Genomic DNA, 27353 nt, shown 5'->3' on the forward strand with positions numbered 1-27353 from the left:
TCACCTTTTAATTGCCACCACCTAATCCTTGGTGTTACTACTTGTCGACGTTTTTGGATTTTACTCATAATACACACATCAAGGACTAGGACCCTATGTTGTGTCGTTACAGCATCTCCAGGGATCACCTTACAATTTTTACAAAGTTTTCTATCTGTGTTCCTAACCAAAAGAAAATCAATCTGCGACCTTGAGGCTCCACTTTTGTAGGTGATGAGATGCTCATCTCTCTTCTTGAAACAAGTGTTGGCAATCTTAAAATCATACGCCAATGAGAAATCAAGAAGAGTTTGCCCTTCATTGTTTAGCTCTCCAAAACCAAAACCACCATGCACCCTCGCATATTGACCAGCTTCCCTCCCAACATGCCCATTAAAGTCTCCTCCAATAAAAATCTTTTCATTCTGTGGTATGTGTCGAATCAACCCCTCCAGATCCTCCCAAAATAATTCCTTAAGACTGGCTTCTGTCCCGACTTGCGGCGCATAAGCGCTAACAATATTAACAGTCTCACGTCCAATTATCATTTTTAAAGAAATAATTCTGTCTCCAATTCTGCTAACTTCTACAACGTTCTTCTTCCACTCCTTATCTATAATGATGCCTACTCCATTGCGTGCACTTACTTTTCCTGTATACCAAAGTTTGAAACCTTGAATATCCTTAGCTTCTTCTCCACGCCATTTTGTTTCTTGCAAGCAAAGGATATTGATTTTCCTTTGAATCATAACCCCTACAACCTCTACAGATTTACAATTTAATGTCCCAACATTCCAAGTACCAAATCTAATTTTGCTCTTATGGACTAACTTCTTTAGCCGCGTGCGTCCAGAATGACGCGGTAGCCCTTGCTCATTTAACACTACATCCGGGCGCCGATGCAGCGGCTCTAACTCACTTATCACTGTACTCGAGCCATGCAACGCGTTACTTACGGGCAACGACCTAGCATTAAAAGGTGTTAAATGAGACGCAACAATGGGTTACATCACGCGGGTCTCAAGGCATGCTTAAACTGTTGACCATTTTGTGTAAGCGTGTTTTAAGAGGCGAAGGGAAGAAGTTCAAATATCGCTTATCTCCTGAACTGTCGCGTAGGAAAAGACGCGAAAATATTGAATGCTACAAGAGATTCTCTTTGTGAAGGATTCATTCTACGCGATAAATGTAGAAACAGTGTTTCTAAAGTACCCAGTTAAACCATGGGAATTAAACCCCTCGAAATTCCCATGCTTTCTCATCAACCGCATCTACGTATAATATTCAACCGGATCATCGAGTGATTGGGCTTTTCCCCTCTGCTTTAAGTAACTCCAAGAACCGCGTCGTCACTCCAGACTAATCAAAATGTAACAAAAGACTAGCAAAGCGTCATTCTGGGTTACCATTTCAAATGGTTCATTCCAAGTTCAAACGAGGTTTTAGAATCTATTATGAATATTGAAGGAGTCAATATTCACCCTGGTTCTTTCTGATCTTAATACTCAAGTCGAGCACCTCTGAGAGTTGGAAAGGAAATTTCTTCATTGGCTGCCCATTGACTGAGAGCTGACCATCCAGTTAGACTCTAACCAGGCAGAGAGTCTAACTGGATGGTCCTCATATTTTGTTATTTCATTCACGTGTCTAAAGTATCCTGCATGTACCGATGTGCTGTGACATTGGATTCCGTGAAGGAAAGACATGATTGAATGATCAAATCCCATCTATAGACGAACAAAGCTGCCGTTGGTACGCAGTGCGCCGATCAAAAACAGATTGAGTTGATGTATTTGGTGATAAGTGGTGAAATTCAAAATAAACATAGAGAGCGTGAATGGAGCGGAGGGGAGACAGAAAAATAAACGCGTTTATGACTGAGTGTCCTGGACGTGAAACGCCAGAATCATAACAGCTGTTATCTTTTATCCATTTTAATTCTGACCTCAATTTCTTCTCTGCACTTTGCATCTCTTTCTTCGAAGGCAAGGGGCATATATCGAGCCAAGTGAAAAAAAGAGACAGTGAAGAAAGGGGGCCGTCGCAGGAGTTAGTAGCGAAATATTATTGCCACATTGTCGGTCAAACTGTGAGGGAAAATGACACGTGGGATTGAACATGAATTGTTTGGTCTCTATTTTGACGGAGTTAGCAACAAGGAAAAGATCGAAACTAAAAATAAAATGAAGGACAAAAGTAAATTCTGGGGGTTCTGCTGTCTTTCTTTATAACCAGAAGGACCACACGGAGTATCGAAGCATGTTCAGCCCGGACTTGCCCAAAATAAAAGCCCGAATCAAGATTCTCGATTCCAAGCCCATGCATGCTCCCCAACACGAAGCTTTCGATTGGCAGACCCAATGGATCCTCCAAACTAGTTGGAACTGTAAGAGGAAGGAACTGCAACGGACTGCATGGCTTTATGGTCTATCCTTGATGCTCAAATAAACTTGCGTTACCTTGAAGGGTCCGTTTGATATGAATATTAGGAGACGCCTTGTGAATTGTGATCGGCCTCCTTCTTGCATGGATTTTAAGACAACCTCGGGGGGGGCTGTTATATATTTCCCTCATGCCTCGTTAATTATTTATGGCCCTGAGCTTCAAGAAAAAACGAGAGGGATGATTAGAAGCCGTGTTTGGGCTTCTCTATCTCAGAGCGTTGTTCTGCAAAGAGGTTCTCGGGAGCGTAGTTCCTCCGATCCTCTGCTTTTTAACCCCCCAACCCGCCCCCAAAAATAGTGCTTCTAGGTTCTAAATTCTAACTGCACACTTGTTCTTGAATTCGTTCGGCATTGTGTCTTGGTCGAGTGAATTTAATAGTAGTTAATTTTAAAAGTTTGCAAACGTTTGAATTGTAAATATTAATTATGACAGTTATAAATATGGGAGTTTTAATTGTAAATCAGTTTTTTTGGGCCAAAATATGATTTTATCCCAAATACAATTATTTTGGCTAAAAAGAATAATTTTGGTTAAGTCCACTAATGTTATAGTTGGATACACATGAATTTGAATTTGAATTTACCCCAAATTCAAATTCAAATTCTCCCTCAGTTTCTTTAAAATTTAAAATCTTTTTTAAAAATCTATTATTTCAAATTCTACCTTAAACTCTTTTATAATTTAACCCAAATGCATGAAGGTTTGATCAATCTACCAATGATAATTCGACTGAATTGCTAAAGTTGACGAAAACAAGTTGTCATTGTTGATTAGGGACCGAGTTGGCAGAGACCGCGGGGACTAGACGACCAACTTCCACTAGGACCGAACTGGCAGCAATAATGGGGACCGGATGGCTGACTTCTGTCAAAATTGGACCGACGGTGATGACAGGGACTAAACGGCTGACTTCTATTGGGATCGGATCTGCCGCAACGATGGGGATCGAATGACCAACTTCAATTGGGATCGAATTGATGGGGATTGCATTGAGGGGGACAACAGGAATTAGATAGCTGACTTCTACTTGGACAAGACCGAGGGGGATGACGAAGATTGGATAGCTAACTTTCATTAAGATCAGATTGAGAGGGATGACGAGGACTGGATAGTTGACTTCCAATTGGGACTTGATAGATAGTGATGATAGGGACCGATCAACCGACTTCCACTGTGATGAGATTGACGGCGATGACCGAACAAGATAATTGACTTCCACTAGGACCAAAGTGATGGCGACGACTGGGATCGAACTGACGATGATGAAGATGACAATAATTGGACAACCAACTTCTATTGGAACCGTATTGATGGTGATGATGAGGATCGAAAGTCTAACTTCCATTGGGTGAGGACTAAACAGCCACCTTCTGTCCTTATCGCCTTCAATCTGGTTGCTGCCAGTTCAATCCTATTAGAAATCAACCGTTCGATCTCCGTCGTTGTCATTGGTCCGGTCCGTGTGAAAGTTGACCGTTCGGTTCTCGTCATTGCCGTTGGTCAGGTCTCAGTGGAAGTTAGCCTTCTGATCCTCATCTTCCCCCTCGGTTCGGTCCCTGTGGAAATCGATCGTCCGATCCTTGTCGTTCCCCTTAGTCCGACCCCCATCGTCTCTGTTGGTCCAGTCTTTATTGTTGCCATCGAGCTAGTCCTGGTGGAATCCAGAGGTCTCATCCTAATCGTCATCGCTATCACAATCCTAATTGACTTTGTTTGTCTGATCCCGTTGGAAATTGACCATTCAAATCATTGAATTTGACCAATCTTTTAAATTCAAATATGATTTTAAAATTTAAAATTTTACTTTAGATCTAACCAATGAATTTTAATATTGTAATTTGAAATTTTTTATATTGTCCAAATAAAGAATTTAAAATTCATGAATTTTAAAAGTGATATTTCAAATATGAGATTTTAAATTTAAATTCCCAATTTCTCTACTAAGTGTGAGTGGGAGATGTTGGGTTATCCATTCTTAGTGAATCAAGTTCATGTATATAATAAGCCCAAATTGAGGAATGAGTTTTTGTCACAATTATAAAAAATGCTTGGATTCAATGTGCAATTTACTTAGGGTCTTAAATGCATTTTTCTCCATTTTTAACCTTTGAATTTGAGAGGGAACAATTTCTCAATTGCATTAGCACACATTTCTCATTTGGTTATAGGAGTAGTTCAAAAACTTCTTGGTTAACAAATTGAAGCCAATAACTCGCACTCTCATACTTCCTTCATTTTCTCATCCTCTCTATGTGCATTTGTTGTGCATCCAAACAAAGTTCAACCTCATATCTTTGTTTCTGCATACGTCCGTGCAAATCAACCATTGCAAGTATGTATTCCTTCTTAGTTTCTTACACTAATAAACTCAATGGTGAACTTTTGAACAAAAGTGGAAGTGTGATGCCAGATAATGTATAGCTAGACAAACATCATAATGAAATGGGGATATTGTTATCATTCTCTAAGCCAAGGCTTCAACAATCAAACAGTTTTTAAGGATATTTTAAACATATTAAACCAGTTAACATTTTTGAAAGTCAATTTAATTTAAATCAAATTACAATAAATCAAACAATCCAATAGATAGTAAACACTAAACCTTATTTATAATGGTTTTATCTACGTTCTTTTAAATTACTCAATTTAATTAGTTCTATCATGTTTTTATGAATATCTTTCAGCGTTGCTTGTGAATTAGCTTACAGAAATCAAACCACTTAAATCTCAATTTTGTAAAGTTTGTACCATGACGTTGATTCAGCTCCAGTGCTCAAGATAGTACGGATTGGTTTGCTTTTGCTTCACAAGACACAACTCATCCGCATTACGAGGAGACGAGTACATATATTCATTTATGCGCGGACTTTTTGGCCCATACTCAGCAATATAGTTATATGCGTTCAAAAGCCATACAAGCTAAATTGCGCGAGATTCATGTTCATTCTTTCCATGTTCACCCAGTTTGCCTAGAATCACATAATAACAACTTCTGTTCTCTTTGCTTTTTGTTTGCTCTGACTTTGTTGAATGGCTGCTCAGCCTTCGCCAATATGCGCGTGCGCGTTTGAATTGAGCTGAACTAACAATAATAAATAGACCAGCGGGAGGATTAAGGGGGGCCAAGTTCCATGCTAGTGCTGTCTGGACATGACTGACTGATTAAGCAGCTCCCTTGGGCCAGCTCTGCGACTCTCGCTAGAAAGCCTTCTCTCAGTTCGAAGGGCATTTTCGTATAAGCGGGATTATTTCTCGAGTTATCAACAAGAAAAACACCAACTATACGTAAAGGCGGAAAAAAAATTTGACACGAAGGTCGCCCCTTTCAATAACAAACCAAAACGAGAACACACATATATAATATCGCAGGGAAGAGGCGCCACAGACAAGATGTTCTAAAACGTTTAGGGGGGGGAGTGACACAGGATTATCAAGGACTATAACTTTTTATGCGATTCGCGATCTGGGCTTGCTGAACTTTCTTCTCCTGTTGTTCAATTTTCAGCGGCCGGGATTTGTCGTGCCGATCTGTTTCTTCACTTCGCTAATTTTCTTGGTAGTTTTCTCGTCCCCTCTTCCTTCTTGCTTTCAATTGTATTTCCTGATTTTTAATGGGGCTGCGTCCTGGGTTTAATTCAGCAGGTTTCATTGCGCGGGGTTTCATATTTATTCGTATGCGTCTGTATCCACTTTATCTCTATAAACCCCGCATTTAATTTGGTTCAGATTTGTGTTCTATGTTTTCTTCTGAATTTTTGGACTTTAGGGTTTTGAACTTGGGCGCCAATTGAGGAGAGCTGAAGCATTTGCAGTATGAGCATCGACAGCCCCGGGACAGGGGAGAATTAGGGTTTCGAGCTTCCAACAAGACGTGAGACTTCCATGGGCGATGGAGGCGTCGCATGCATGCCTTTGCAGCAGCAGCATATTATGGAGAGATTGCCGAATGCAGAAAAAACGCTTTGCGGAGGCACAAATGGGAATGGTTTCAATTCTAAGTTGCTCAAGTTTGCTGACAGTGATCGGAAGAAGAAGATGAAGGCGAAGAAAGAAGAACCAGCAAAGAAATTTCAGGTGGAAAGAAGTGAATTGGTATCGGATGGGGGAGACAAGAGCAACGATGAACTTGAGAATGACGAAACATACGTGGAAAAGGTACAAAAAGAAGAGATGGAAGAGGGTGAATTGGGCACTATGAAGTGGTCAAGAAATGACCTGGAAAATGGAGAATTTGTGCCAGAGAAGCCACGGAGAGGTGAAATGGAGAATGGAGAGATTGTTACTGGGAAATGTAAAAAAGGAGAGCTGGAGAAGGGAGAGATTGTTTATGGAAAATGGAGAAGAGAAGATGTGGAAAAGGGAGAGATAGTTCCGGAGAGGAGCAGGAGAGGAGAGGGTGATAAAGGGGAATGTGGCTTGGGTAAAGGTATTATAGACGACATTGAGAAGGGAGAAATTATTCCTGATAGATGGCATCGAGGAGAAGTTGGAAAGGATGATTATGCTTACGGCAGAATGCGCAGGTATCAATCAGGCAGGGAGAAAGGGTGGAAAAGTGAACGTGAACGCACGCCACCTTCTGGAAGATATACAGGAGGTGATTATATTAGAAAGAAAGAATTTAATAGAAATGGGAGCCAGCATGCCAAGAGTGCTCCTCGATGGGAGAGTGGGCAAGAGAGGAATGTAAGGATTAGTTCAATGATCGTGGATGAGGAAAAAAATGAACATAGCAATGGGAGGAACCATGCTCGGGAATACTCTGTGAGTAGTCGGTTGAAGCGGCATGGTAATGATTCAGACAGCAGTGAGCGCAAGCATTATGGAGATTATGCTGGCTTAAAAAGTCGAAGGCTTTCTGATGAAAGCTGCCGCCCTCTTCATTCAGAGCACCATTCTCATCGCTCTGTCGAGAGGTCTTTTCGAAATTCTTCATCAAAAATATCAGCAGACAAGTATTCTCGGAATCATGAATCTTCTTTACCTACCAGGACAACTCATGACAGGCATGGACGTAGCCCTGGTCATTCTGAGCGATCTCCACGTGATCGTTCCAGGTATTATGATCATAGAGATCGTACTCCAGTTCGTCGTGACAGATCCCCACATGGGCGTGATAAATCTCCATATATTCGGGAGAAATCCCCCCATGGCCGTGACAGATCTCCATATATTCGAGAGAAATCACCCCATGGTCGTGAGAAGTCGCCATATGAAAAGATTTGGGATAGAAGCCGGTACAATGATCATAAAATAAGAAGTCCAACTCATGCTGAGTCCCCACAAGACAGACGTCGGCATCATGATCGTAGGGATCAGACACCAAATTTGGGTGAACAACCCCCCTTAGATCGACCTAGGCTAAATAGCATTCGAGAAAACAATTCTAAAATGATATCAAGTGAAAAGCATCACTCACCGCATAGTTGCAAAGATCATGAGGATAAGCACATGCATAGGGAGTCAGATTGTTCTGGTACAGATTCTCATGGTGAAAAGAATTTGCCTGATGTAAATGGGTCTATTGAGAGAGACAACAGTGAGAAGCCTGGAAAGGAAAAGCAGTCCTGCAGCCCTACTGTAAGCTGCAAAGAATCTCCCTGCATTGAGCTACTTCCAGAAGAGCTGCCTTCAATGGAGGAAGATATGGACATTTGTGATACTCCTCCACATGTTCCTGTGGTGTCTGATTCGTCTTTGGGGAAATGGTTTTATCTTGATTATAGTGGTGTAGAGCATGGGCCTTCGAAATTATCTGACATCAAGGTTCTTGTTAATGAGGGCATACTGATGTCTGATCATTTTGTCAAGCACCTAGATAGTGACAGGTGGTTAACAGCTGAGAATGCAGCATCACCATTGGCAACACATGGTTTTCCATCCATTGTGTCGGACTGCATAACTCAGCTTGTAAGCCCTCCAGAAGCTCCTGGTAATCTTTTGGCTGATACTGGAGATATCCTTCTATCTGGACCTGAGACTTTTCAGCAGATGCCAGCTCCTTTGCTGCGGCCAATATGCCCTGATGACATTGTGGTTTTATCTGAAACTTTAGAGGAATTCCGCATTGATGAAAGGGTTGGAGTTTTGTTAGAGGGTTATGATGTAATTCCTGGGAGGGAGCTTGAAGCAATAAAAGGTATTTTGCTCTTTCAAAAATATTCTATGCGGTTTCTCTATGTATGAAGTTTTTCTTGAATACTACAATTTATATAATTTTTTTGTTTTTTCAGAATTTGATCTTTCTCAACATGTCATATTTTATTTATTGTCTTGCAGAAGCTTTGCAAATGAATTTTGAATATGCGAATTGGGAGGGATTGGGTGACTATGAAGGTACGTTATTGCTATACATTGCTTGCCCCTGTTCACTTTTTAGAAATGTTTTGTCTTTATTTGTCAATTATGAATTCTGAGTTTCTGATAATTTATATTTATTTGAAGCTGATATCTTTTTTTTCCAAAGGAGCCATATAATTATTAGTTTGAGTAAGCCACGTTTGAAGAGTTGCTCTCTCTCTCTCTCTCTCTCTCTCGTGTTGTATTCAAATGGTTTGTTGGTCCTTTTTCCTCCTGATTTTTTAACTCATTTTAGTAAAATTCAGTTGACCTCTAGTGATATTGAGGTGGTCTTGTTGAAGTTTTCAGTTATGGGTGTTTTGACTTGGTCTACAGAAGTTTCCTTTAGTAGTTTTGAATATTGCAAGTTTTTACATGTGTTTTCTTGATGTCGATGGATCTTGGTTAGGTGGTCAATGAAAATTGGAACTTGTATTATCTGTAATTTACGTGTATTTTAATGAAACACATGATTTATTCATATGTAAAATCCAAATTGTTATTGTAGGGTGTTGATCAGTGATTGTTTATAATTCATTTAATATTTCATAAATCATTTTAGTTTTGGAACTTTCATCCTTATGTTCTTTGTGCCTGAATTTTCCGTTTGAGTCAATCGCTTTATTCATAGTCAGTCATTTAATCTGGCTTAGTATGTCATGTTGGCCTTAAATTGATGAAGTGACATTATAGACTTCAATGTATTTGAAAATGGGTTTTGCAAGCATATTAGATGAATAATATTTTAAATCATACATTTGGACCCGTGAGTATGGAACTTGTGATTTTGCTCATCATATTATGTCTCAGAACTTAATTTGTAAATTTACGTTTACTTTTCATCTGGAGAATTAAAAGGTAAACATGGTGCACCTAGAGGCATGCACCTCATGGAGAATTTTTTCTGTATGTTTAGGCTTTCCTTGGCATGATAATTTTCCGAGAGAAGAATGTGATTCAAGAACTGATTTTGCATCAAGGGACCCTGACAGTCAGTCAAGCGTGCTCTTTGACAAGGACAACGGAGTTGCCTTTGGTGATTGGTTTTCTGGCCGATGGTCATGCAAAGGTGGTGACTGGAAGAGGAATGATGATGTTCAAGATAGATCTTCTAGGAAGAAACTTGTCCTAAATGATGGGTTTTCATTATGTGAAATGCCTAAATCTGGATGTGAAGATCCTCGCTGGCCTCAAAAGGATGACTTGTATTATCCTTCTCAAAGCAGGAGGCTTGATCTCCCTCTTTGGGCCTTTTGTGCTGAAGAGAGGGCTGACTGTAGCACTGCAAGCAGAACAGCTCAAACTAAATCCTTTTTGGCTAGAGGAGTAAAGGGAAATGTTCTTCCAGTGGTAAGAATAAATGCTTGTGTGGTCAATGACCAGGGATCATTGGTTTCTGAGCCACGACAAAAAATCCGAGTTAAGGACAGACATCATTCAAGGTCTACTCGCCCATTCTCTTCAAGCAGTGATAGCAAGAGATCATCAATTGAAGAGGATTCTCAGTCAAAAGCCATTAGTGATCAAATTTCTTGCCTGAACACGGAAATTGTCAACACTTCCAAAGACCGTCTCTGTACAGTCCATGACTTACAGTTACATTGGGGTGACTGGTATTATCTTGATGGTTCTGGGCGCGAAAGAGGGCCTTCATCATTTTCAGAGCTTCAGGCTTTAGTAGATGAAGGAATTATAAAAAAACATAGCAGCGTTTACAGGAAATGGGATAAACTATGGGTTCCTGTTACATCTGCTGCAGAAACTTCTGATGCCAGTCTCAAATGCCACCAAGAAAGTAGCTCAACAGCTGGAAAATGTTCTGGACTTCCATTGTTGCAAACTCAAGTTGTGTCATTCAATGAACCTTGTACAAATATCAGTTTGTTAGACCGTCTGCATCCTCAGTTTATTGGTTATACTCGTGGGAAGCTACATGAATTGGTAATGAAATCATATAAGAGCCGGGAGTTTGCTGCAGCTATAAATGAGGCTTTGGATCCCTGGATCAATGCAAGACAACCAAAGAAAGAGAATGAAAAGCAATTATATTGGAAATCAGGTAATGGCTAATTTGTTTTATTAGTTTACAGCCATCCTGTGTTCTATTTAACTGCAATGTTGGCTGCGCTGCCTTGCACAGTTATGCCTTGCCCTTTTCCCCCAAATCATTTGTTACCGAATCTTTATATCATCTCCCTTTTTTGTCTCTTTAGTTTTGCTTTTGAGAAAACTTGGGGCCTGTTTGGTATGGGGAGGGAAATGGTCAACTGGAATCCATTTTCCTTGAACCAAAAAAAAAATAAAATTTCAATTTTGTTTTGGTGGGACCAGGAGTATTACAAACTTATTATCTTAGCAGCATCCATCCATTTATATTACTTTTAATTTTTTGACGCAGTGGCACATTTATTTCTTATTTGCAAAATCACCCTTTTCAGTTCATCTTTCTCACCATTCTGTGTATTGCCTTTTAGCTATTGTTTACTTAGTTGTTTGTTCACATATATCTATGTGTATATGATAGGACCAATTCCAATAACAGATGAAAAAAGAAAATAACAGCAGATTAATAAAGAGAAATTCACTGGGTATCCTCTACTGTGAAGGGAAAATTTAGAGAATACAACCATGAATAAGGTCTCGCTCACAAACTCCTATCTCTAACCTTCAAACAATAACGGAGAACATAAAGAACCCTCCCACAGCCTGGTTTTCGAGAGACTAGGCCCTCTCTACTAAGATTATACTACTGCCTACCTCTACTCTGTCTTTCCCCGCCCCTTTTACATCCTCCACTGCCCTGACAGTGTCAGGTGTCGTTATTTACTGTGTTTTCCCCATTCTGCCCTTACCCGCTCTACTCTTGGGTATTTCCTTTGGGCCTCCTTGTGTAAACACAGCCCCACTTGTTGGGAAGCCCAACATTCCCTCCCTCTGCAAGCGACACCTTGTTCTCAAGGTGAAATTGTGCCTTAATCATTTCTGCATCTTCCCTAGTATTTTCATGGTCTAGTAAATCTATCCACTTGATTAAAAGCTGAAGCTTCCCATTGCTGGCCTCCCTTATTTCCTTGATCTCCTCCAGCTGAGCTTACAGTTCCAATTCTTCTGTGAGATCTTAGGGAGGGGCTGTGCAGTAACTGAGGTTTTTAGAGCCTTTTTCAGCCGAGAGATGTGGAATACATTGTGTATCCGAGCTGCTGCAGCTAACTTCAGCCTATATGCCACCTTTCCAACCCTCTCCAAGATCTTGTAAGGCCCGTAAAACCTGGGTGACAGCTTCTTGTTTGGCTTTTTAGCTAAGGATTTGTACCTATATGGTTTCAGCTTGAGGTAAACAAGATCCCCTACCTTAAATTGAACTTGGCTTTGATTCTTTTCCGCTGGATTCTTCATCCTCACTTGAGCCTTTTCAAGTTGTCTCTTGAGTTCATGCAGAATCAGATTTCTTTCCTGAATTAACTCATCCACTGCTTGAACATGTGAAGGCTGGTCCTTCCATTTTGATAGTGTAGGAAGGTCCCTCCCATATAGAACCTTGAAAGGAGTGGTCTCGGTAGTGCTGTGATAGGTAGCATTATACCAATATTCCGCCCAAGGTAACATCTTAGACACTTCTTAGGGGTATTTCCAGCCAAACACCTCAAGTAAGTCTCTAAAGTTCTATTAACCATCTTGGTTTGACCATCAGTTTTGGATGATAAGAACAACAAAACTTGAGAGGGAGAGGGTTTCCAGCCAAGCTGAAGAGTTCTTTCCAAAACTGACTTGTGAAGACACAGTCTCTATTGGATACAATGGAGTTTGGGATCCCATCCAGTTTAATGACCTTTGATCAACAAATCAGCCACTTCTCTTGGGCTTTAGGGGTGCGAGAAAGAAGGAAATGCCCATATTTGGTTAAGCGATATACCACCAAGATTGTGTCAAATTGGGCACTTTTGGGTAGCCCCCCAACGAAATCCATACTAACATCTTCCCATGACGCTTGAGGAATCGGCAAAGGTTGCAAAAGTCTGGCTGGACTGAGTGCTGCATATTTGTTGTGGTGAATATCCATCCTCATACCTCCCCAAAATACCGTTGCAGCAAGACACTTGTAAGTTCTCAAATGCCAAATGCCCTCCTGTGGGTGAATCATTAAATTCCTTTATCAACTTTATGAACTCTTTGAATTTTCTGGGAGTTTTTGGATAGCACAAGCCTCCCTTCAAAATAAATTACCCCTTGCTTTCACGGCATACCCCTTTTGGTGCTTCCTTCCCTTCTATAAGTTGCAACATAATCTCATGCAGGCGTGCATGCTCTGAAATTTCAGCAACTAACTCATCATTTCCCTCATATTGCCACATGGATATGGCTCTCAATTCCATGCCTACATCATGTTTGGACAATGCATCGGCCACATGATTTTCTCTACCAGGCTTGTATTAGATCTGGAATTTTATGTCCCATAAGTTGGGTCACCTGCTTTTTCTGATCAGGTGCTAATATTTGCTGGTTGAGGAGATACTTGAGGGCTTTCTAGTCCGTTTTTATAATAAATGGCTAATTGGACAGGCAGTGTTGCTACTTTTTGACCACTAGAACGGTTGCAATTAACTCCCGTTCATAAACAGAATTTTGCTGGTATTTTTCAGATAATTTCTGCCTCAAATATGCTATTGGGCGTCCCTTCTGCATCAGAACAACCCTTACTCCTTTTCTCAAAACATTTGCTTCTACCTTAAGTGATTAGCTAAAGTCAGGCATTGCCAAGACGAGTAAAGTGGTTGTGGTAGCTTTGAGATCTTTAAAGGAATCTTTTTTAAGTAGATGAGTCAGTGGAGCTGCTATCCGATTGTACCCCTTCACAAACTTTTGGTGATACCCCGTGAGACCAAGAAACCCCCTCAATGCCTTCAAGTTTTTTGGTTCTGGCCATTGCTACATTGCTGTGATTTTTGAAGGACTTGCTTCCACTTCTTCAATAGATATGATGTGACCCAAATACTTGATTTGAGTCCATTCGAGCACTTTTTTTTGAGCTCATCAATTGATGTTGCTCACGCATGACTATATCTGTATGGCGTTGTGCTTGCAGGTTGCGAACCCTCTTTTATCGTGTTAGCATGATCTTGGGTGCATCTTGGTGGTAGCCCTTTGATAGGATTGCAAACTATAGGGAACTCTTTTAAGTTTCTTGGCCTACTCTCCTTGCACAATTGGTTGAGTCACTTCCTCATGCTGCTATAGTGATGCTAATTCAATGATGTATCCCGCCCCTGTCTTTCTAATTGTCTTCTTGATCGATCTAAAAGAAGCTTGGGATTGAGTCAAGGAAGGGTCCCCCTTGAGGCATGCCCATTGTCGCCCCACCTTGACCTTCATATGGAGTTGTCTCCAATTCGTGCGTGTTTCCGCAGGTGACTCCAACCACTTAACTCCCAACACTAAATCCACGTTGCCAAGATTAAATGGATAAAAGGATTGTTTGATTTGGATGCCCTGTATATCTAACTCCATTATAGGACATTTTAGGTTCAAGACAACCTTCCTTCTATCCCCAACAGTGATTGCATACCTCCTAACGAATTGAGAGGGAATTTGGAGTTCGTTGACCAGTGTAGTAGCCATGAAGTTATGTGTGGCACCACAATTGATGAGCATCGAGATCTCATGCCCTTGTGTCTTCCTCTTCATCTTTTGCGTTCTTTTGCTTATCAATCCCATTGCTGGAGTCATCGACAACTCAAGGGATGTGGGTTCCCCTTCTTTGTTGGTCTCCTCACTTTTGGGCACTGTTGCCTCCTTCACATAGGCCCTCCTCTTCTTCATCCAACACAATAAGCCTGAGTTGTTTTGCATTTATGGTTTGGGCCAAACTTCTCACATTTGAAGCATAGGCCCAATTTGCATTTGCTGTTGATTTTTGCCTTTGAGAGTCTTTTTTGTGGAACCACGCTACTACTACTGCTGATCGATGAGGTATTAGGCCTCACCGTCTTTAGCTGCGATGTCTTCATTTCTTAACTAGTCTTTTCCCCTTGCGTTTTCATCCTAGCAGGTGACCCCAAGTTTTGAAGTGTCTCGACAACACTAAATTTAGGGGTTAGGATGTTGATGTCGCTCTATTGATTGCCCAGCATTATCTTCACGGATTTGCTTCTCTTTTCCTCTATTACCTTTTCCTTAATTCTATTTCTACCTCCACCTGCCTTACGTAATCCATGAGTTCCTTTACACTCTTGGGATTCATTAGTCGTATATGAGCCTTGATTTCTTCATTGTGACCATTCAAGAAGGCTCCCATTAGCATCTCTTTGGGTACTATGGCTATGTGAGACAAAATTTGTTCAAATTCCTCCTTGAATTTAGCCACTGTTCCTTCTTGCTTGAGTACTAAAAGACACTCATGTTCCCTACTGAGTTGTGTACAATGAAACCTGTTAGTCACTTCCATTTTGAACTCCTGCCATGAATCCACAAGGGTGGGCATTTCGAGTTATTGGAACCATGCCAAGGCTTTGCCGTTCAAACTCACCATGTTGGCATCTAATTTCTTTGTTTCTCCAACACCATTCACCGTGAAATACTGTTCCACCTTGAAAATCCATTGTAACGTGTCCTTGCTGTCAAGCAGAGGTAGCTTGAGTCAACGGTGCTTAAAGCCTTCGTTCTGTCCTATCTCTTCATGTTCCTTGGTATTGAAAACCTTCGTGTCTCTAGTTTCATTCCTTGGCTTGTTCTTTGATAGTGGTGAAGGTGGTGGGTTGGCAGCTTCATACGCCTCCTTGAACTCCTCCAATTGCCGTAAGATGAGCGTCGTAGAGGTTTCAACATTGGTAAGTTTTTCTGTGTTTTCCTCTTGTTTCCTTTGCAGCTCTTTAACAGCTTGTTCCAAATGCTCAACACTCCCCTCCTTTCTAGTATCAACTATACCCCAGAGCAGCCCGCTCTAATACCAAAATGATAGGACCAATTTCAATAACAGATGAATAGAGAATAATAGTAGATTAATGAAGAGAAATTCACTGGGTATCCTCTTTATGAAGGGAAGATGTAGAGAATACAACCACTAATAAGGTCTCACACAGAGGCCTATCTCTAACCTTTGAACAAGAATGGGGGAACATAAAGAACCCTCTCATAGCCTGGTTTTTGAGAAACCACGTCTTTGTCCACTAAGATCATACTACTTCCTTCCTCTACTGTGTCTTTACCCACCCTTTTTACGCCCTTCACTGCCTTGATAGTGTCAGGTATTGTTATTTACTGTGTTTTTCCCATTCTACCCTTGTCTACTCTCCTCTTGGGTATTTCCTTTGGGCTTCCTTGTGTAAACACAGCCCTACTTGTTGGGAGGCCCAACAATATACATTTTTTTGTCGTGTTTGTCGTTATCCAAATTTGAAAATTTCCACATTATGAAAAAAATCTTAAGAGTGCTTGTTCACCCACGATGTTTCTAAAATTGACTAATGATATTTGGTTTTACTCATGATTATCATTTTCAATATGTGATTGATAATAGAGTACTGTGCTGAGTTGCTCTTTGTGTAAATTATTCATAATTTGTACTCTCTCTCTGGTCCATAGTATAAGGCATCTTCTGAAAAAAAAAAAAATTGGTGGCCCTTAATACAAAACACTCAGTAGGGTATTAATTACATTTCTCCAATATTACCCCTATTTAAATTCATTAATTGTGAGACATAATGTGATGCAAATTTGAAATTTTTTCATTTAAATATGGGTAAAATTGGAAGTTTATTCTTTTTTTGAACTAAGTTAATGACTTAACCACTTGTCTTTAGTAAGGTGGTTAGAAATGCTTTATAATAAGGGCCAGAGAGAGTATATGTTTATATTCTATCTTCTTGCATATTCTGGTGTAATCTATTTATTTATGTTGCATTAAATGCTTGGTTTATGTCTTTAAAACTCTTTTAGTTATAGTGTGTCGGCTTTATTTCCCTTTAGAGTATTTTTCTATCTTGACCTGTATGAATGCAGTTTAATGGCTAGCAAATTTGCCTCCAAGGCTCAAACCAATATTTGTGGCTTCATTGTCTCGCACACTTATGGGTTCTATATGTTGTAAGGGACTATCCTAGATGATTTCATTCACACAGTCTCTTGATTAACTTCATTTTTTATTTTTCTGGGTGGCATTGTGTTTTGGATGCTGTAAACTTCAGAAGGTGATGCACGTGCCGCCAAAAGAGCTCGTATTCTGGTTGATAGTACTGAAGAAGACAGTGATATGGAAGATGGTTTGACTGTCCTGAGGAATGAATCCACTTTTGATGACCTATGTGGTGATGCTGCTTTCCATGAAGACGAAAGTGGTACAGCTGATTTTGAAGTGGGGAGATGGAGCTTGTTGGATGGTCATGTGTTGGCACGAGTTTTCCACTATTTAAGATCTGATTTTAAGTCCCATGTGTTTGCTTCGTTGACTTGCAAGCATTGGAGAGCTGCTGTCATGTTTTACAAGGAAGTTTCAAGAGAGGTCAATTTGACATCCTTGAGTCATTCTTGTACTGATTCTATACTGTGGAGCATTATGGTATGTTGCCATACATTTCCTTTACACATCTTAGAAACAGTTTAAATTTCTTCAATATCTAATCTGTTACTTGATTGCAGAATGGATATGAGAAAGACAAGATCAAATCTATGATTCTAATTGGTTGCACCAGCATTAGTGCGGAAATGCTTGAGAAGATTCTTCTTTCTTTTCCTTTTTTATCTGCAATAGACATTAGAGGATGCAGCCAGTTTAATGAGTTGACTTCTAAATTTCCCAATGTGAAATGGATCAAGGGCCGAAGTTCACGCATAAGCAAAACAGCAGAAGAGCCACATAAAACTAAAAGCCTTAAACAGATCGCTGAGCTAACTGCATCTGTTTCCAAGACCAGCAATCTAGGTGCCATGGATGATTTTGGTGAACTGAAGGACTATTTTGATAGTGTGGATAAGAGAGACACAGCAAAGCAATTATTCCGTCGAAACTTATACAAGAGGTCCAAACTGTATGATGCCAGAAGGTCCTCTTCCATTCTATCTAGGGATGCTCGTACCAGACGATGGGCAATTAAGAAATCTGAAAATGGTTATAAAAGGATGGAGGAATTTATTGTTTCTAGTTTGAGGGAAATTATGGAGGAAAATCCCTGTGACTTTTTCGTGACCAAGGTACCTTCATATATTCAAGCTGCCATTTTTCAGGTCTTCTATATTATTCCCAAAGTTTTATGTCTAATTTTGTCTTTTGTTAGCAGGTTGCCGAAATCGAAGCTAAAATGAAAACTGGTTATTACAGTGGTCGGGGGTTGAGCTCTGTCAAGGAGGACATCAGCCGGATGTGTCGTGATGCAATAAAGTAAATTTTAGTTCTATGTTCTTTTTAGTTGGAAGTTGATGAATGTTTCTGTGCTCTGTTTATATGATAAGATTTGACCCTTAACAATGAACGTTATTGAAATATTTCTGAGAAAACGTAGAAAGAACCCTGAATTTTGTTATTATTTTGCTAGTATCCTGATTGAGCACTAGATAACACGGCCAAAATTTAAGTTCTTACTGGAAAAGAAGTCATTGACACCGATTCTTGTTGTCATGAATGTTCCTCTGTTTGACTCTAATCTATATGCATGCTCTATTCCTTTTACATTTAATTATCTTCTATCCATGTACATCTGGGAGGCTTACGGTTGCTATCATCAAGTTCTTCTACATCCTGATATTATCCCTGAAATTTTGAAAAGCATAGCTGTGGTTGCCTGTGTTTATGGATTTATATTGTTAAACTGGGTATGATTCATGGACATTTCCCTCCTTCCAGTTTTTAATTTATCTATTATGTGTTCTTATGCTTAATGTTCACAGAGCAAAGAATCATGGTGATGCTGGTGATATGAACCATATTGTTACGCTATTCATTCAGCTTGCAACACGGTTGGAAGGAAGTTCCAAGTCTCTGAATGACAGAGATGCATCACTGAAGCTTGGGGAAAATGACTCACCATCCTTGTTTAGTTCAACTTCCTCAAAGTATAGGAAGAATAAATTGGTCTCTGAGAGGAAGTATAAGAGTAATGGGGCACGTAGTAGTTTAGATAATGGAGGCTATGTCTCTGATAGAGAAATTAGGAGACGTTTATTAAAGTTGAATAGGAAATCTTTTGATTCAGAAGGTGAAACATCTGACGACCTTGACATTTCTTCTGAAGACAGCAAGAGTGACAATGAAACCACAACCTCTGACAGTGAAAGTGACCAAGAAATCCATTCAGAAAGTCGAATTGCGGAGTCAAGAGGAGATGGACACTTCATGCCTGATGAGGGTTTGGATTTCATAACTGATGATCGTGAATGGGGTGCTCGTATGACAAAAGCAAGTCTAGTTCCTCCAGTTACCCGGAAATATGAAGTCATTGACCATTATGTCACTGTAGCTGATGAGGAGGATGTGCAGAGGAAGATGCGGGTTTCATTACCAGATGACTATGCAGAAAAACTGAATGCACAAAAAAATGGCACTGAGGAGTCAGATATGGAACTTCCTGAAGTCAAGGACTACAAACCAAGAAAACAGCTTGGAGATGAAGTTATTGAGCAAGAAGTTTATGGAATTGATCCTTATACGCACAATCTTTTGCTCGATTCTATGCCAGAGGAGTTAGATTGGACTCTTCAAGAGAAGCATGTGTTTATAGAAGACATGCTCCTTCGGACTTTGAATAAGCAAGTTAGGCATTTTACTGGAACGGGAAGCACTCCAATGAGCTACCCTTTGCTGCCTGTTATTGATGAAATTAAGAGGCTTGCTGAGGAAGACTGTGATGCGAGGATGGTTCAAATGTGTCAGGGTATCCTAAAAGCCATAGATAGTCGCCTGGATGACAAATATGTAGCTTATAGAAAGGTATGTGCAATTTTTTTGTATATTTCAGTTGTATTTTTTACCATTTTCTCAAGTTATTTCCCTTCTCAGTTTTTTTGCTCAGTTAATATTCCCTTCTGTTTTGTTACTACCAATTGGGTTGAACTGAGCAGGGCCTTGGTGTTGTCTGCAACAAAGAAGAAGGATTTGGCGAAGATGATTTTGTTGTGGAGTTTCTGGGAGAGGTATGGCTTTGGTTTTGTGGTAACTTGCTTTCTTTTTCTAAGGATTCATTGATGTGCATATGATGCATGTGTCTATCGTCTTCAATTAGATCTCAGGTTTCTATGTATCTGAACATTTTTTTCTACTAGTTAGGAAAGAACTGGAAGCTTCCTGGGGATATATAGTTCTACGTTGTTTAACATGATCAAAATAGCTATGATCTCTCCCCCCCCCAAAAAAAAAAAAAAAAAATAACTTTGACATTTAAACGTGAAACTAAATTGCTAAGCAGGCGATTGCATGGACATAACATATGGTTTTAAATGTTTATTCCTGTGAGGACTTTTTCCAACTGAGCCAAATAACATGATGATGTGAAAAAGGGAGAGGAATGGTGTGAGAGAAGAGAAAGAGGGAGAGGTAGACAGAAAGGAGGAAGAAAAATAGAGAGAAACTAAGGGAGAAAGGAACTTGAGGGAGAGAATGAACACAAATTCTCAACCTCTTTCAATTCATTAAAAAGCCTGCAAATGAAGAAACTCGGGGGCTATTTAGAGAGCCCTATCTTTAATCCTAAAGAGCCCTATCTTTAATCCTAGTTAAACTAAACTGCTATCACCCTAAAAGATAGGATTAAATCTTGTTCAAATTTAAAATAAACAAGATCCTTGATAAGATATAATCCTAGATAATATCAAATAATCCTAACCCAAACTAAATTTATTTAAAAGATAATCCAAATCCAAAGAAATATAAAATAAATAAACTAATAAGACAAAAATCAATCTGATCAAATCCTAGGGTTTCCTACTCCTTGCAGGAGTCTTCCATTTTTCATCACATGTAGCTAGTGCTGTCTGCTGTTCGCCTGTTCCCTGAAATTTTAGTGAAAACCATGTGCATATAAATAAATCTAACTCATTGAATTTCATAACTTTTATGCAGAAATGGTGCTTCAAGATTTCTCCAATGCAAATGCATGTGTCGATTTTTATGACATTTTCAGTGTTTTTTCTGGTTTGGGTTTTCTGGTTTTCCTGAGGGATTCGTATAGGAAGAGGAACCAACTAAACTTATGAAAAATACTCAAATTAATACCCATGTAGTAGACAAAGAGGAGATGGCATATTCCTTGGCTCAAATGCCTTGTCTCAAATAATCCTGATTTATTTTTAAATATCCCAATTAGTTAATTACAGATACATAAATCCCAGACAATAATTATAGAATTAAAAATAAAATAAATGACAATTTCACCATCTTGTAAGGGATTGTTAATTCTGGCTTTCACTAATTAATTTTTTTTATAGAAAGTCTCATGGCTGACTTCTATTACAAAGGGAACAATTAGTAATGCGCAACTATCATGAGGTGCTAGTTCAAGTTAATTGATGTCCGCTATGGTTTAGTATATCTTCTATGAATAATCTTGTCCAGTATACCTAGTCTTCAACATAATTCGCTTGCATGATATTGTGATTGTGAGGCATAATTCTCCCCCTTAAATTCCTTTTATAGGTTTATCCTGTGTGGAAGTGGTTTGAGAAACAAGATGGAATACGTTCTCTGCAGAAAAATAGCAAAGATCCAGCTCCTGAGTTCTATAATATTTACCTTGAGCGGCCAAAGGTGTGCTTATTACTTCAGACTAGAATTCTTTGATATTTATGTGTATTGTTCAATACTTTCTTATACTTCCAGCTCTCTGTACAATCAATATTGTGTTGCACATGGCAGGGCGATGCTGATGGGTATGACTTAGTTGTTGTTGATGCCATGCATAAGGCTAACTATGCTAGTCGAATATGTCATTCATGCCGGCCTAATTGCGAAGCAAAGTAAGCTGTTATTGTTTGCATTTTTTGTTTACCCGTAGTTAAAGCACTTGATTTTATTTTTCTTGTAAAAAAAATGCTTCTTATTTTAGTGCACTGCTTTTGTTTTGGGTTGTTGCACCTGTGTAAGAGATTCTGTTATACTTCGCCAATTGAATTTATTGTGCTTCTTATTGTACGCATTTTATCATTGTTTCCTTTGTTTTTTCTATTTTCCATATGAAGTATGGCACAGGCAACAGTCAATTGTTTTCTAAGTCTGAGGGCCTTGAAAATTGTAGTGCCTGCAATCTGCTTGTGGCCCAAAAAGGTTCTAAAGCAAGTAATTTTCTCTTGTGACTAGCTAATTTCTTATTGAGTAAATTTTAGTTTAGTTTTGGGAAGATCACTCTCTCTCTTCAAATTATTGACAAAGCAAGGGTTACCTAATGACATTTATGGTCTTAGAAATTTGGTTATAAACTGGACCATCAAATTAATGAAATTGATGGTGAAAAAGTGACATTTTGCTTCCTTGATGCAAATAAAATTGTGAGGCTGCTTTCTAACAAATTGGAAGTACTTGCTTTTTTTAGATTAGTTTTTTTCTTTGCCCTGGCTGTGGCAGCAAAGATGCTGTAGGACTAAAAGTTTAATCTAACTGATACTAAATTTTGTATCTGCATGTTTTAGCCCTCTTTGTAGACATTGATATTGACTCTGAGATTAAGCAATTGACAATCTGCCCCCCCTCTCAAAATGTCCATTTTTTTACTGTTTCTGTCTCGAGTTCTTAATGTCACCTGACTTTTTGTTACATTGTTGAACTACTTTTTAATTCCTGGTAATCATTTCCTGCCTTTTCCTTTCTCGTCCAGAGTTACAGCTGTTGATGGTCATTATCAAATTGGAATTTATACTGTTCGTAAAATACAACATGGTGAGGAGATCACTTTTGATTATAATTCTGTCACAGAGGTTTGTCCTCCTTTCCACTACCTTTTTCTACTTTAAAGAAGAACACTATCTATTGCATATCATGTCTGATAAATACCTGTTCATCTTACTGTAGAGCAAGGAGGAATATGAGGCTTCAGTGTGTTTGTGTGGGAGCCAAGTTTGTAGGGGAAGTTATTTGAATCTGACTGGTGAAGGCGCTTTCCAGAAGGTTTGGATTGTTGGGAACCTTCTTTTACTTAGGGTCACTAGCAAAGATGTGTGTGTGTGTGAACATCGCTGGGTTTCCTGCACACGTTTATTATCTTGCTAGTGTTCACATCCGCACTAAGCCTTTTCCTGGAGTTAGCAAAAATAAGTTGAATAATATTTGTTCTTTTCTAATTTGAAATCTTTGATAATTTTATCTGTCAACTGGGGTTTGTTGTCCATCCTCTTAGGTGCTGAAAGAGTGGCATGGAATTCTTGATCGTCATTATCTGATGCTTGAAGCCTGTGAATTGAATTCTGTTTCTGAGGAGGATTATAATGATCTGGGAAGAGCTGGTTTAGGCAGTTGTTTGCTTGGTGGCCTGCCAGATTGGCTAGTTGCATATGCAGCTCGCCTTGTAAGTGGCTTTCTTCCTTTTTTGTCCTTATTTTTCAAAAAAACATTTGCTGTGATTTTTAATTCTGCTCCAATGATGCTTGCGGTGAAGGTGAGATTCATCAATATTGAAAGAACTAAACTTCCTGAGGAAATTTTGAGGCATAATCTGGAAGAAAAAAGGAAATATTTTTCAGATATATGTCTTGAAGTTGAGAGGAGTGATGCAGAGGTTCAGGTGTGCTTGCTGTCTTTTTTCCTGCTTTGCTTTATTTCCTAAAGATATACATATTCTGGCAACCAAAAAAGAAAAAATTTAAAGGCAATTTGGAATTTCGTATGCCCAATTTTCCAACTCTTTTCCCATCAACCTTTTTTGTATGGCTCAGGCTGAGGGTGTGTACAACCAAAGGCTGCAGAATCTTGCTGTCACTCTTGATAAGGTGATGGTGCCTCCCCCATCTTTCTGTTTGTGTTTGTCAAAATTTTTTCTGGTTTAGAATGAACATGAGTATTAATGCTTTGATGCTAAACTGTGGACCCAAAAGATGGTAAAGGCTAACTTTTTTTAAAAGAATTTTTAAAAACTGTAGGCTGATATCCTTGTATATTGGAAGCTGGTTGGAATCACAGTTTATAGGTTTTTTAGAATTCCACGTAGCATGTTTTTATGTTAAGTCCTTCAAAATTACATGATTCCATGTGAATCAGAAGTTCATGCATTATGTTGCACTCTGCAGTGTACCAGGGGATCTCAATCTAGAGTCATGGTTTTGCAATTATTTTACTTTATGTAATTTTAGGATGATGTTAACCTTTAATTGACATTACAGGTAAGGTATGTTATGAGATGTATTTTTGGTGATCCACGGAAAGCACCACCTCCACTTGAAAAGCTCAGCCCTGAAGCAGCTGTTTCCCTCCTCTGGAAAGGAGAGGAGTCATTTGTTGAGGAGCTTCTTCAGTGCTTGACTCCTCATGTTGAAGAAGATACTTTGAATGATCTCAAGTTGAAAATCCACTCTCATGATCCTTCAGGTTCTGGAGATATTCAAAAAGAGCTCCAGAAATCTCTATTGTGGTAAGTGAATTGCCCCTTTCGTATGAATGTATTTTGCCTGAATGAATATGCAACCCTTACCATGTGTTTACTCCCACTTTTTAAAGGTTGAGGGATGAGGTCAGAAATCTTCCTTGTACATACAAAAGTCGGCATGATGCTGCTGCTGACTTGATTCATATTTATGCTTATACCAACTGCTTCTTTAGAGTACGGGTATGTTTTTCTACTGCAAATTCTGAGAACCTGCGGTTATGATTAAAAGTTTATTTTTACCCCTTGAATTCAATTTTATTGTCTAAAAAAATTTACTTTTCTCCTTGCAGGATTATCAAGCTATTACTTCTCCACCTGTCTATATTAGTCCACTTGACTTAGGTCCCAAGTATGCTGACAAGCTGGGAACAGGATTTCAGGAGTATCGAAAGACATATGGTGAAAATTATTGTTTAGGGCAGCTAATTTTTTGGTATAACCAAAGTAATGCAAATCCAGATAGTAATCTGGCCAGAGCTCGCAGGGGTTGCTTGTCATTGCCAGATGTGGGTTCCTTTTATGCAAAGGCTCAGAAGCCATCACGGCATCGTGTCTACGGTCCTAGAACTGTCAGATCTATGCTGGCAAGAATGGTTAGTTTCGTAAGCTTTGTCATCAAGTTCTCTAGTTACGACCTGCTCTGTGCTTGTTGCATGAAAAACAACTTGCAGTACACGTTTATCCATAACATGTTGCCTGAAAACCAATTGGTAAGCACATTATTTGGTACAATGCGTTTATGAAGTATGGATACTTCCAAAAAAGTAAATGCATCTGCATTCGATACAGTACTCATAGGATACTTTAGCATATGTATGGCATATTCTAACATTTGTAATGATTTTTTTTTCCAACAAATTTTTTCTGTATCACTTAAAAGCTTGAAAAAAAAAACACTTAATATTTTGGTTGATTGTTATAAATACCTTATATTATTTTAGAAATCCTTGTTTAAAAATCAAAATACCTATACCTATATCATAAAATGTTGAATTATATATTGTAAACATCCCCGTACCCATATCTTAAAATTTTGAAAAGTTGCCATATTGCCTTATCATGTGGTATCGTATCAAATACTCGTACTCATATCTGTGCAACCTAGAATACAACGTAGTAGAAGTGGATGACAAAGGGTATAAGTTCGGAGAGATTGCCTGCAGCTAGATGACAATGCTTGGGATTTTGATGGGTAGTAGCTGGTTAATGGTTTATGCTGGCTATTGTAGAATATTTTATTTTTTGATAACTGCCTATTGCATTTGAAAGAAGATATTGGATTGTGGGTGCTTTTTTTGAATAGATGTGCTTGTTCAGTTGTTCTGTGAAATTACATTTTGTGGAGGCTGGAAGAGATTGGACGTTTTCTTTCCTTTTACAAGGTGTAATTTTTTAATCTTGATCTTTTGTAAACTGCTTGTGATATACTCCTCTGATTTATTTATAAAGCACTTTCAACATATTTTACCAAAACTAAGAAAAACTTTAAAAAAATTTAATAATTTCTCAACTTTGTCCCTATTAAATATACATAACTTAATAACATATTTTCTGTCTCTAACATTCAATAAAACTCATATGGGAAAATTTACAATGAAAATTTAATGAAGTAACTTATAAATGAAATAAAAAAAAAATCTCTCTCGACTCTATAAATAGGACCACAGCGAGTAGTCAAAAGGATCAAAAGACATGATTGTTGTGGTGTAAAGAGGGGAAGTGGGCCCTGGATGTAATCTTCCTCATAGACTTGCATGGTTGTAGAGGATTCAATTTGGTGATTTTCATTTTGCTAACCAAGATGAGATTGATGGAGTTATTTAAATTTAATGAATAATGGAGGACACCAATGTCTTGGTTATAGGAGGGACATTTTACATTAAATGGTAGTGTGTTAAGTGAAAGCTCATGAATAGTTGTTGTTATAATTTCTAGCACGTTTTGTCATGAAAGTCCTTGGGGTCTTGAGCTGGGACAAAACACATGCCTACCATACCTTGTCCAAGTTAAATATTTAACAGAATTGATGGTGCACTTTGGTCATAGAGGCTTTGATGCCATGCCAAAGATCACTTCAATTCAGGAGTGAAAGATTTTTATTGATTTATTTATCTAGTGGCCAATGAAGAGTTTATGGTATCAAGTGAAGGCCACTTGTTTTTTCTTTCCTTTTTTTTGAAAAGGAATCTGTTATCTTTCATGGTCATTTCATCTCTCTAGGTACAACTAAGTGTTACAAGTCTTGAAAAAATTTTATGACAATGTCATTTGTGGTAGACTGGTAGTCTAGATTTCTGTAAGACTGTTGATATTAGTGGACGTATGCATACTAAGTTGACTTGTAAAACAAAAAAAAAAAAAAATTCTCATTTTTTTTTTTTACAAAATGTATAAGCTACATGTCCCTGTATGCCTTTCTGGAGAACGTGATTGCTATTGTTTGAATAGTTTTTTGATCTGACCGTTTGCATGCTCTAAGGCTAGATCAGACATGTTCTTGTGATTTTTAATTTAGTTGGACTGGTGGTTGATCATCTGCTTTTTATCTAGGAGAAGCAGCCGCAGAGACCCTGGCCGAAAGAAAAGATATGGTCATTCAAAACTTCTCCGAAATTTTTTGGCAGCCCAATGTTAGATTCTGTTATAAATAACACTCCACTGGACTGGGAAATGGTTCATTGGTTGAAGCACAGAAGAGCCGTATTCCATGCCATGTGGGACAGATGAAATTTTGCGTAAGGTTTTGGGGAAGCTGACAGAGCCTTCTGGGCGGAACTCTTTAACATTAGAATATGGAGTGGTACATTCAAAGCTGCCTGCCTCTTTTAGCGTGGGGAGTATGTAATTATTGAATCCAAATCATTATTTCTCGAGTCCTCTTTCTCCTCATTCTTGTGTACAGTTTTTCTTGACCTTTGATTTGTAATTCATTTGGTTTAGGGCATTGTTTTACTCTTATCTAATATGAAATGAAAGGTGAAAAAATGTCTATTCCAGGCACTACCGTGTTTCTCAATCCTGTCTTCTTTCCCCTATGTT

The 27353-nt window shown here is 38.9% G+C and overlaps 1 protein-coding gene across 5 annotated transcripts; it reads left to right on the plus strand.

The window, feature by feature from the left end:
• Nucleotides 1-5583: 5583 nt before the first annotated feature.
• Nucleotides 5584-27317, plus strand: LOC129315599 (histone-lysine N-methyltransferase ATXR3). Of its 5 annotated transcripts, XM_054959435.1 has the most exons (21): nt 5584-5980; nt 6191-8563; nt 8704-8760; nt 9680-10822; nt 16944-17314; nt 17395-17946; nt 18030-18133; nt 18640-19678; nt 19810-19881; nt 21380-21490; nt 21599-21699; nt 22554-22653; nt 22748-22843; nt 23073-23240; nt 23331-23456; nt 23608-23661; nt 24052-24299; nt 24386-24494; nt 24605-24713; nt 24799-24907; nt 26865-27317. In XM_054959435.1, exons 2-21 carry the CDS (start codon nt 6307-6309, stop codon nt 26947-26949), a joined length of 7011 nt encoding a protein of 2336 aa, XP_054815410.1. In that variant the 5' UTR covers nt 5584-5980; nt 6191-6306; the 3' UTR covers nt 26950-27317. The 5 variants fall into 5 exon arrangements, with proteins under 5 accessions (XP_054815410.1, XP_054815409.1, XP_054815407.1 ...); XM_054959434.1 differs by having other exon boundaries at nt 5589-5980; nt 16947-17314; nt 24605-24907; XM_054959432.1 differs by having other exon boundaries at nt 5590-5980; nt 6151-8563; nt 24605-24907.
• The last annotated feature ends 36 nt before the right edge of the window (nt 27318-27353 follow it).

This window comes from Prosopis cineraria, unplaced genomic scaffold (genome assembly GCF_029017545.1).
Source record: "Prosopis cineraria cultivar Desert tree isolate PC_DT_omini unplaced genomic scaffold, ASM2901754v1 PC7, whole genome shotgun sequence".
Lineage (NCBI taxonomy): Eukaryota > Viridiplantae > Streptophyta > Magnoliopsida > Fabales > Fabaceae > Prosopis > Prosopis cineraria.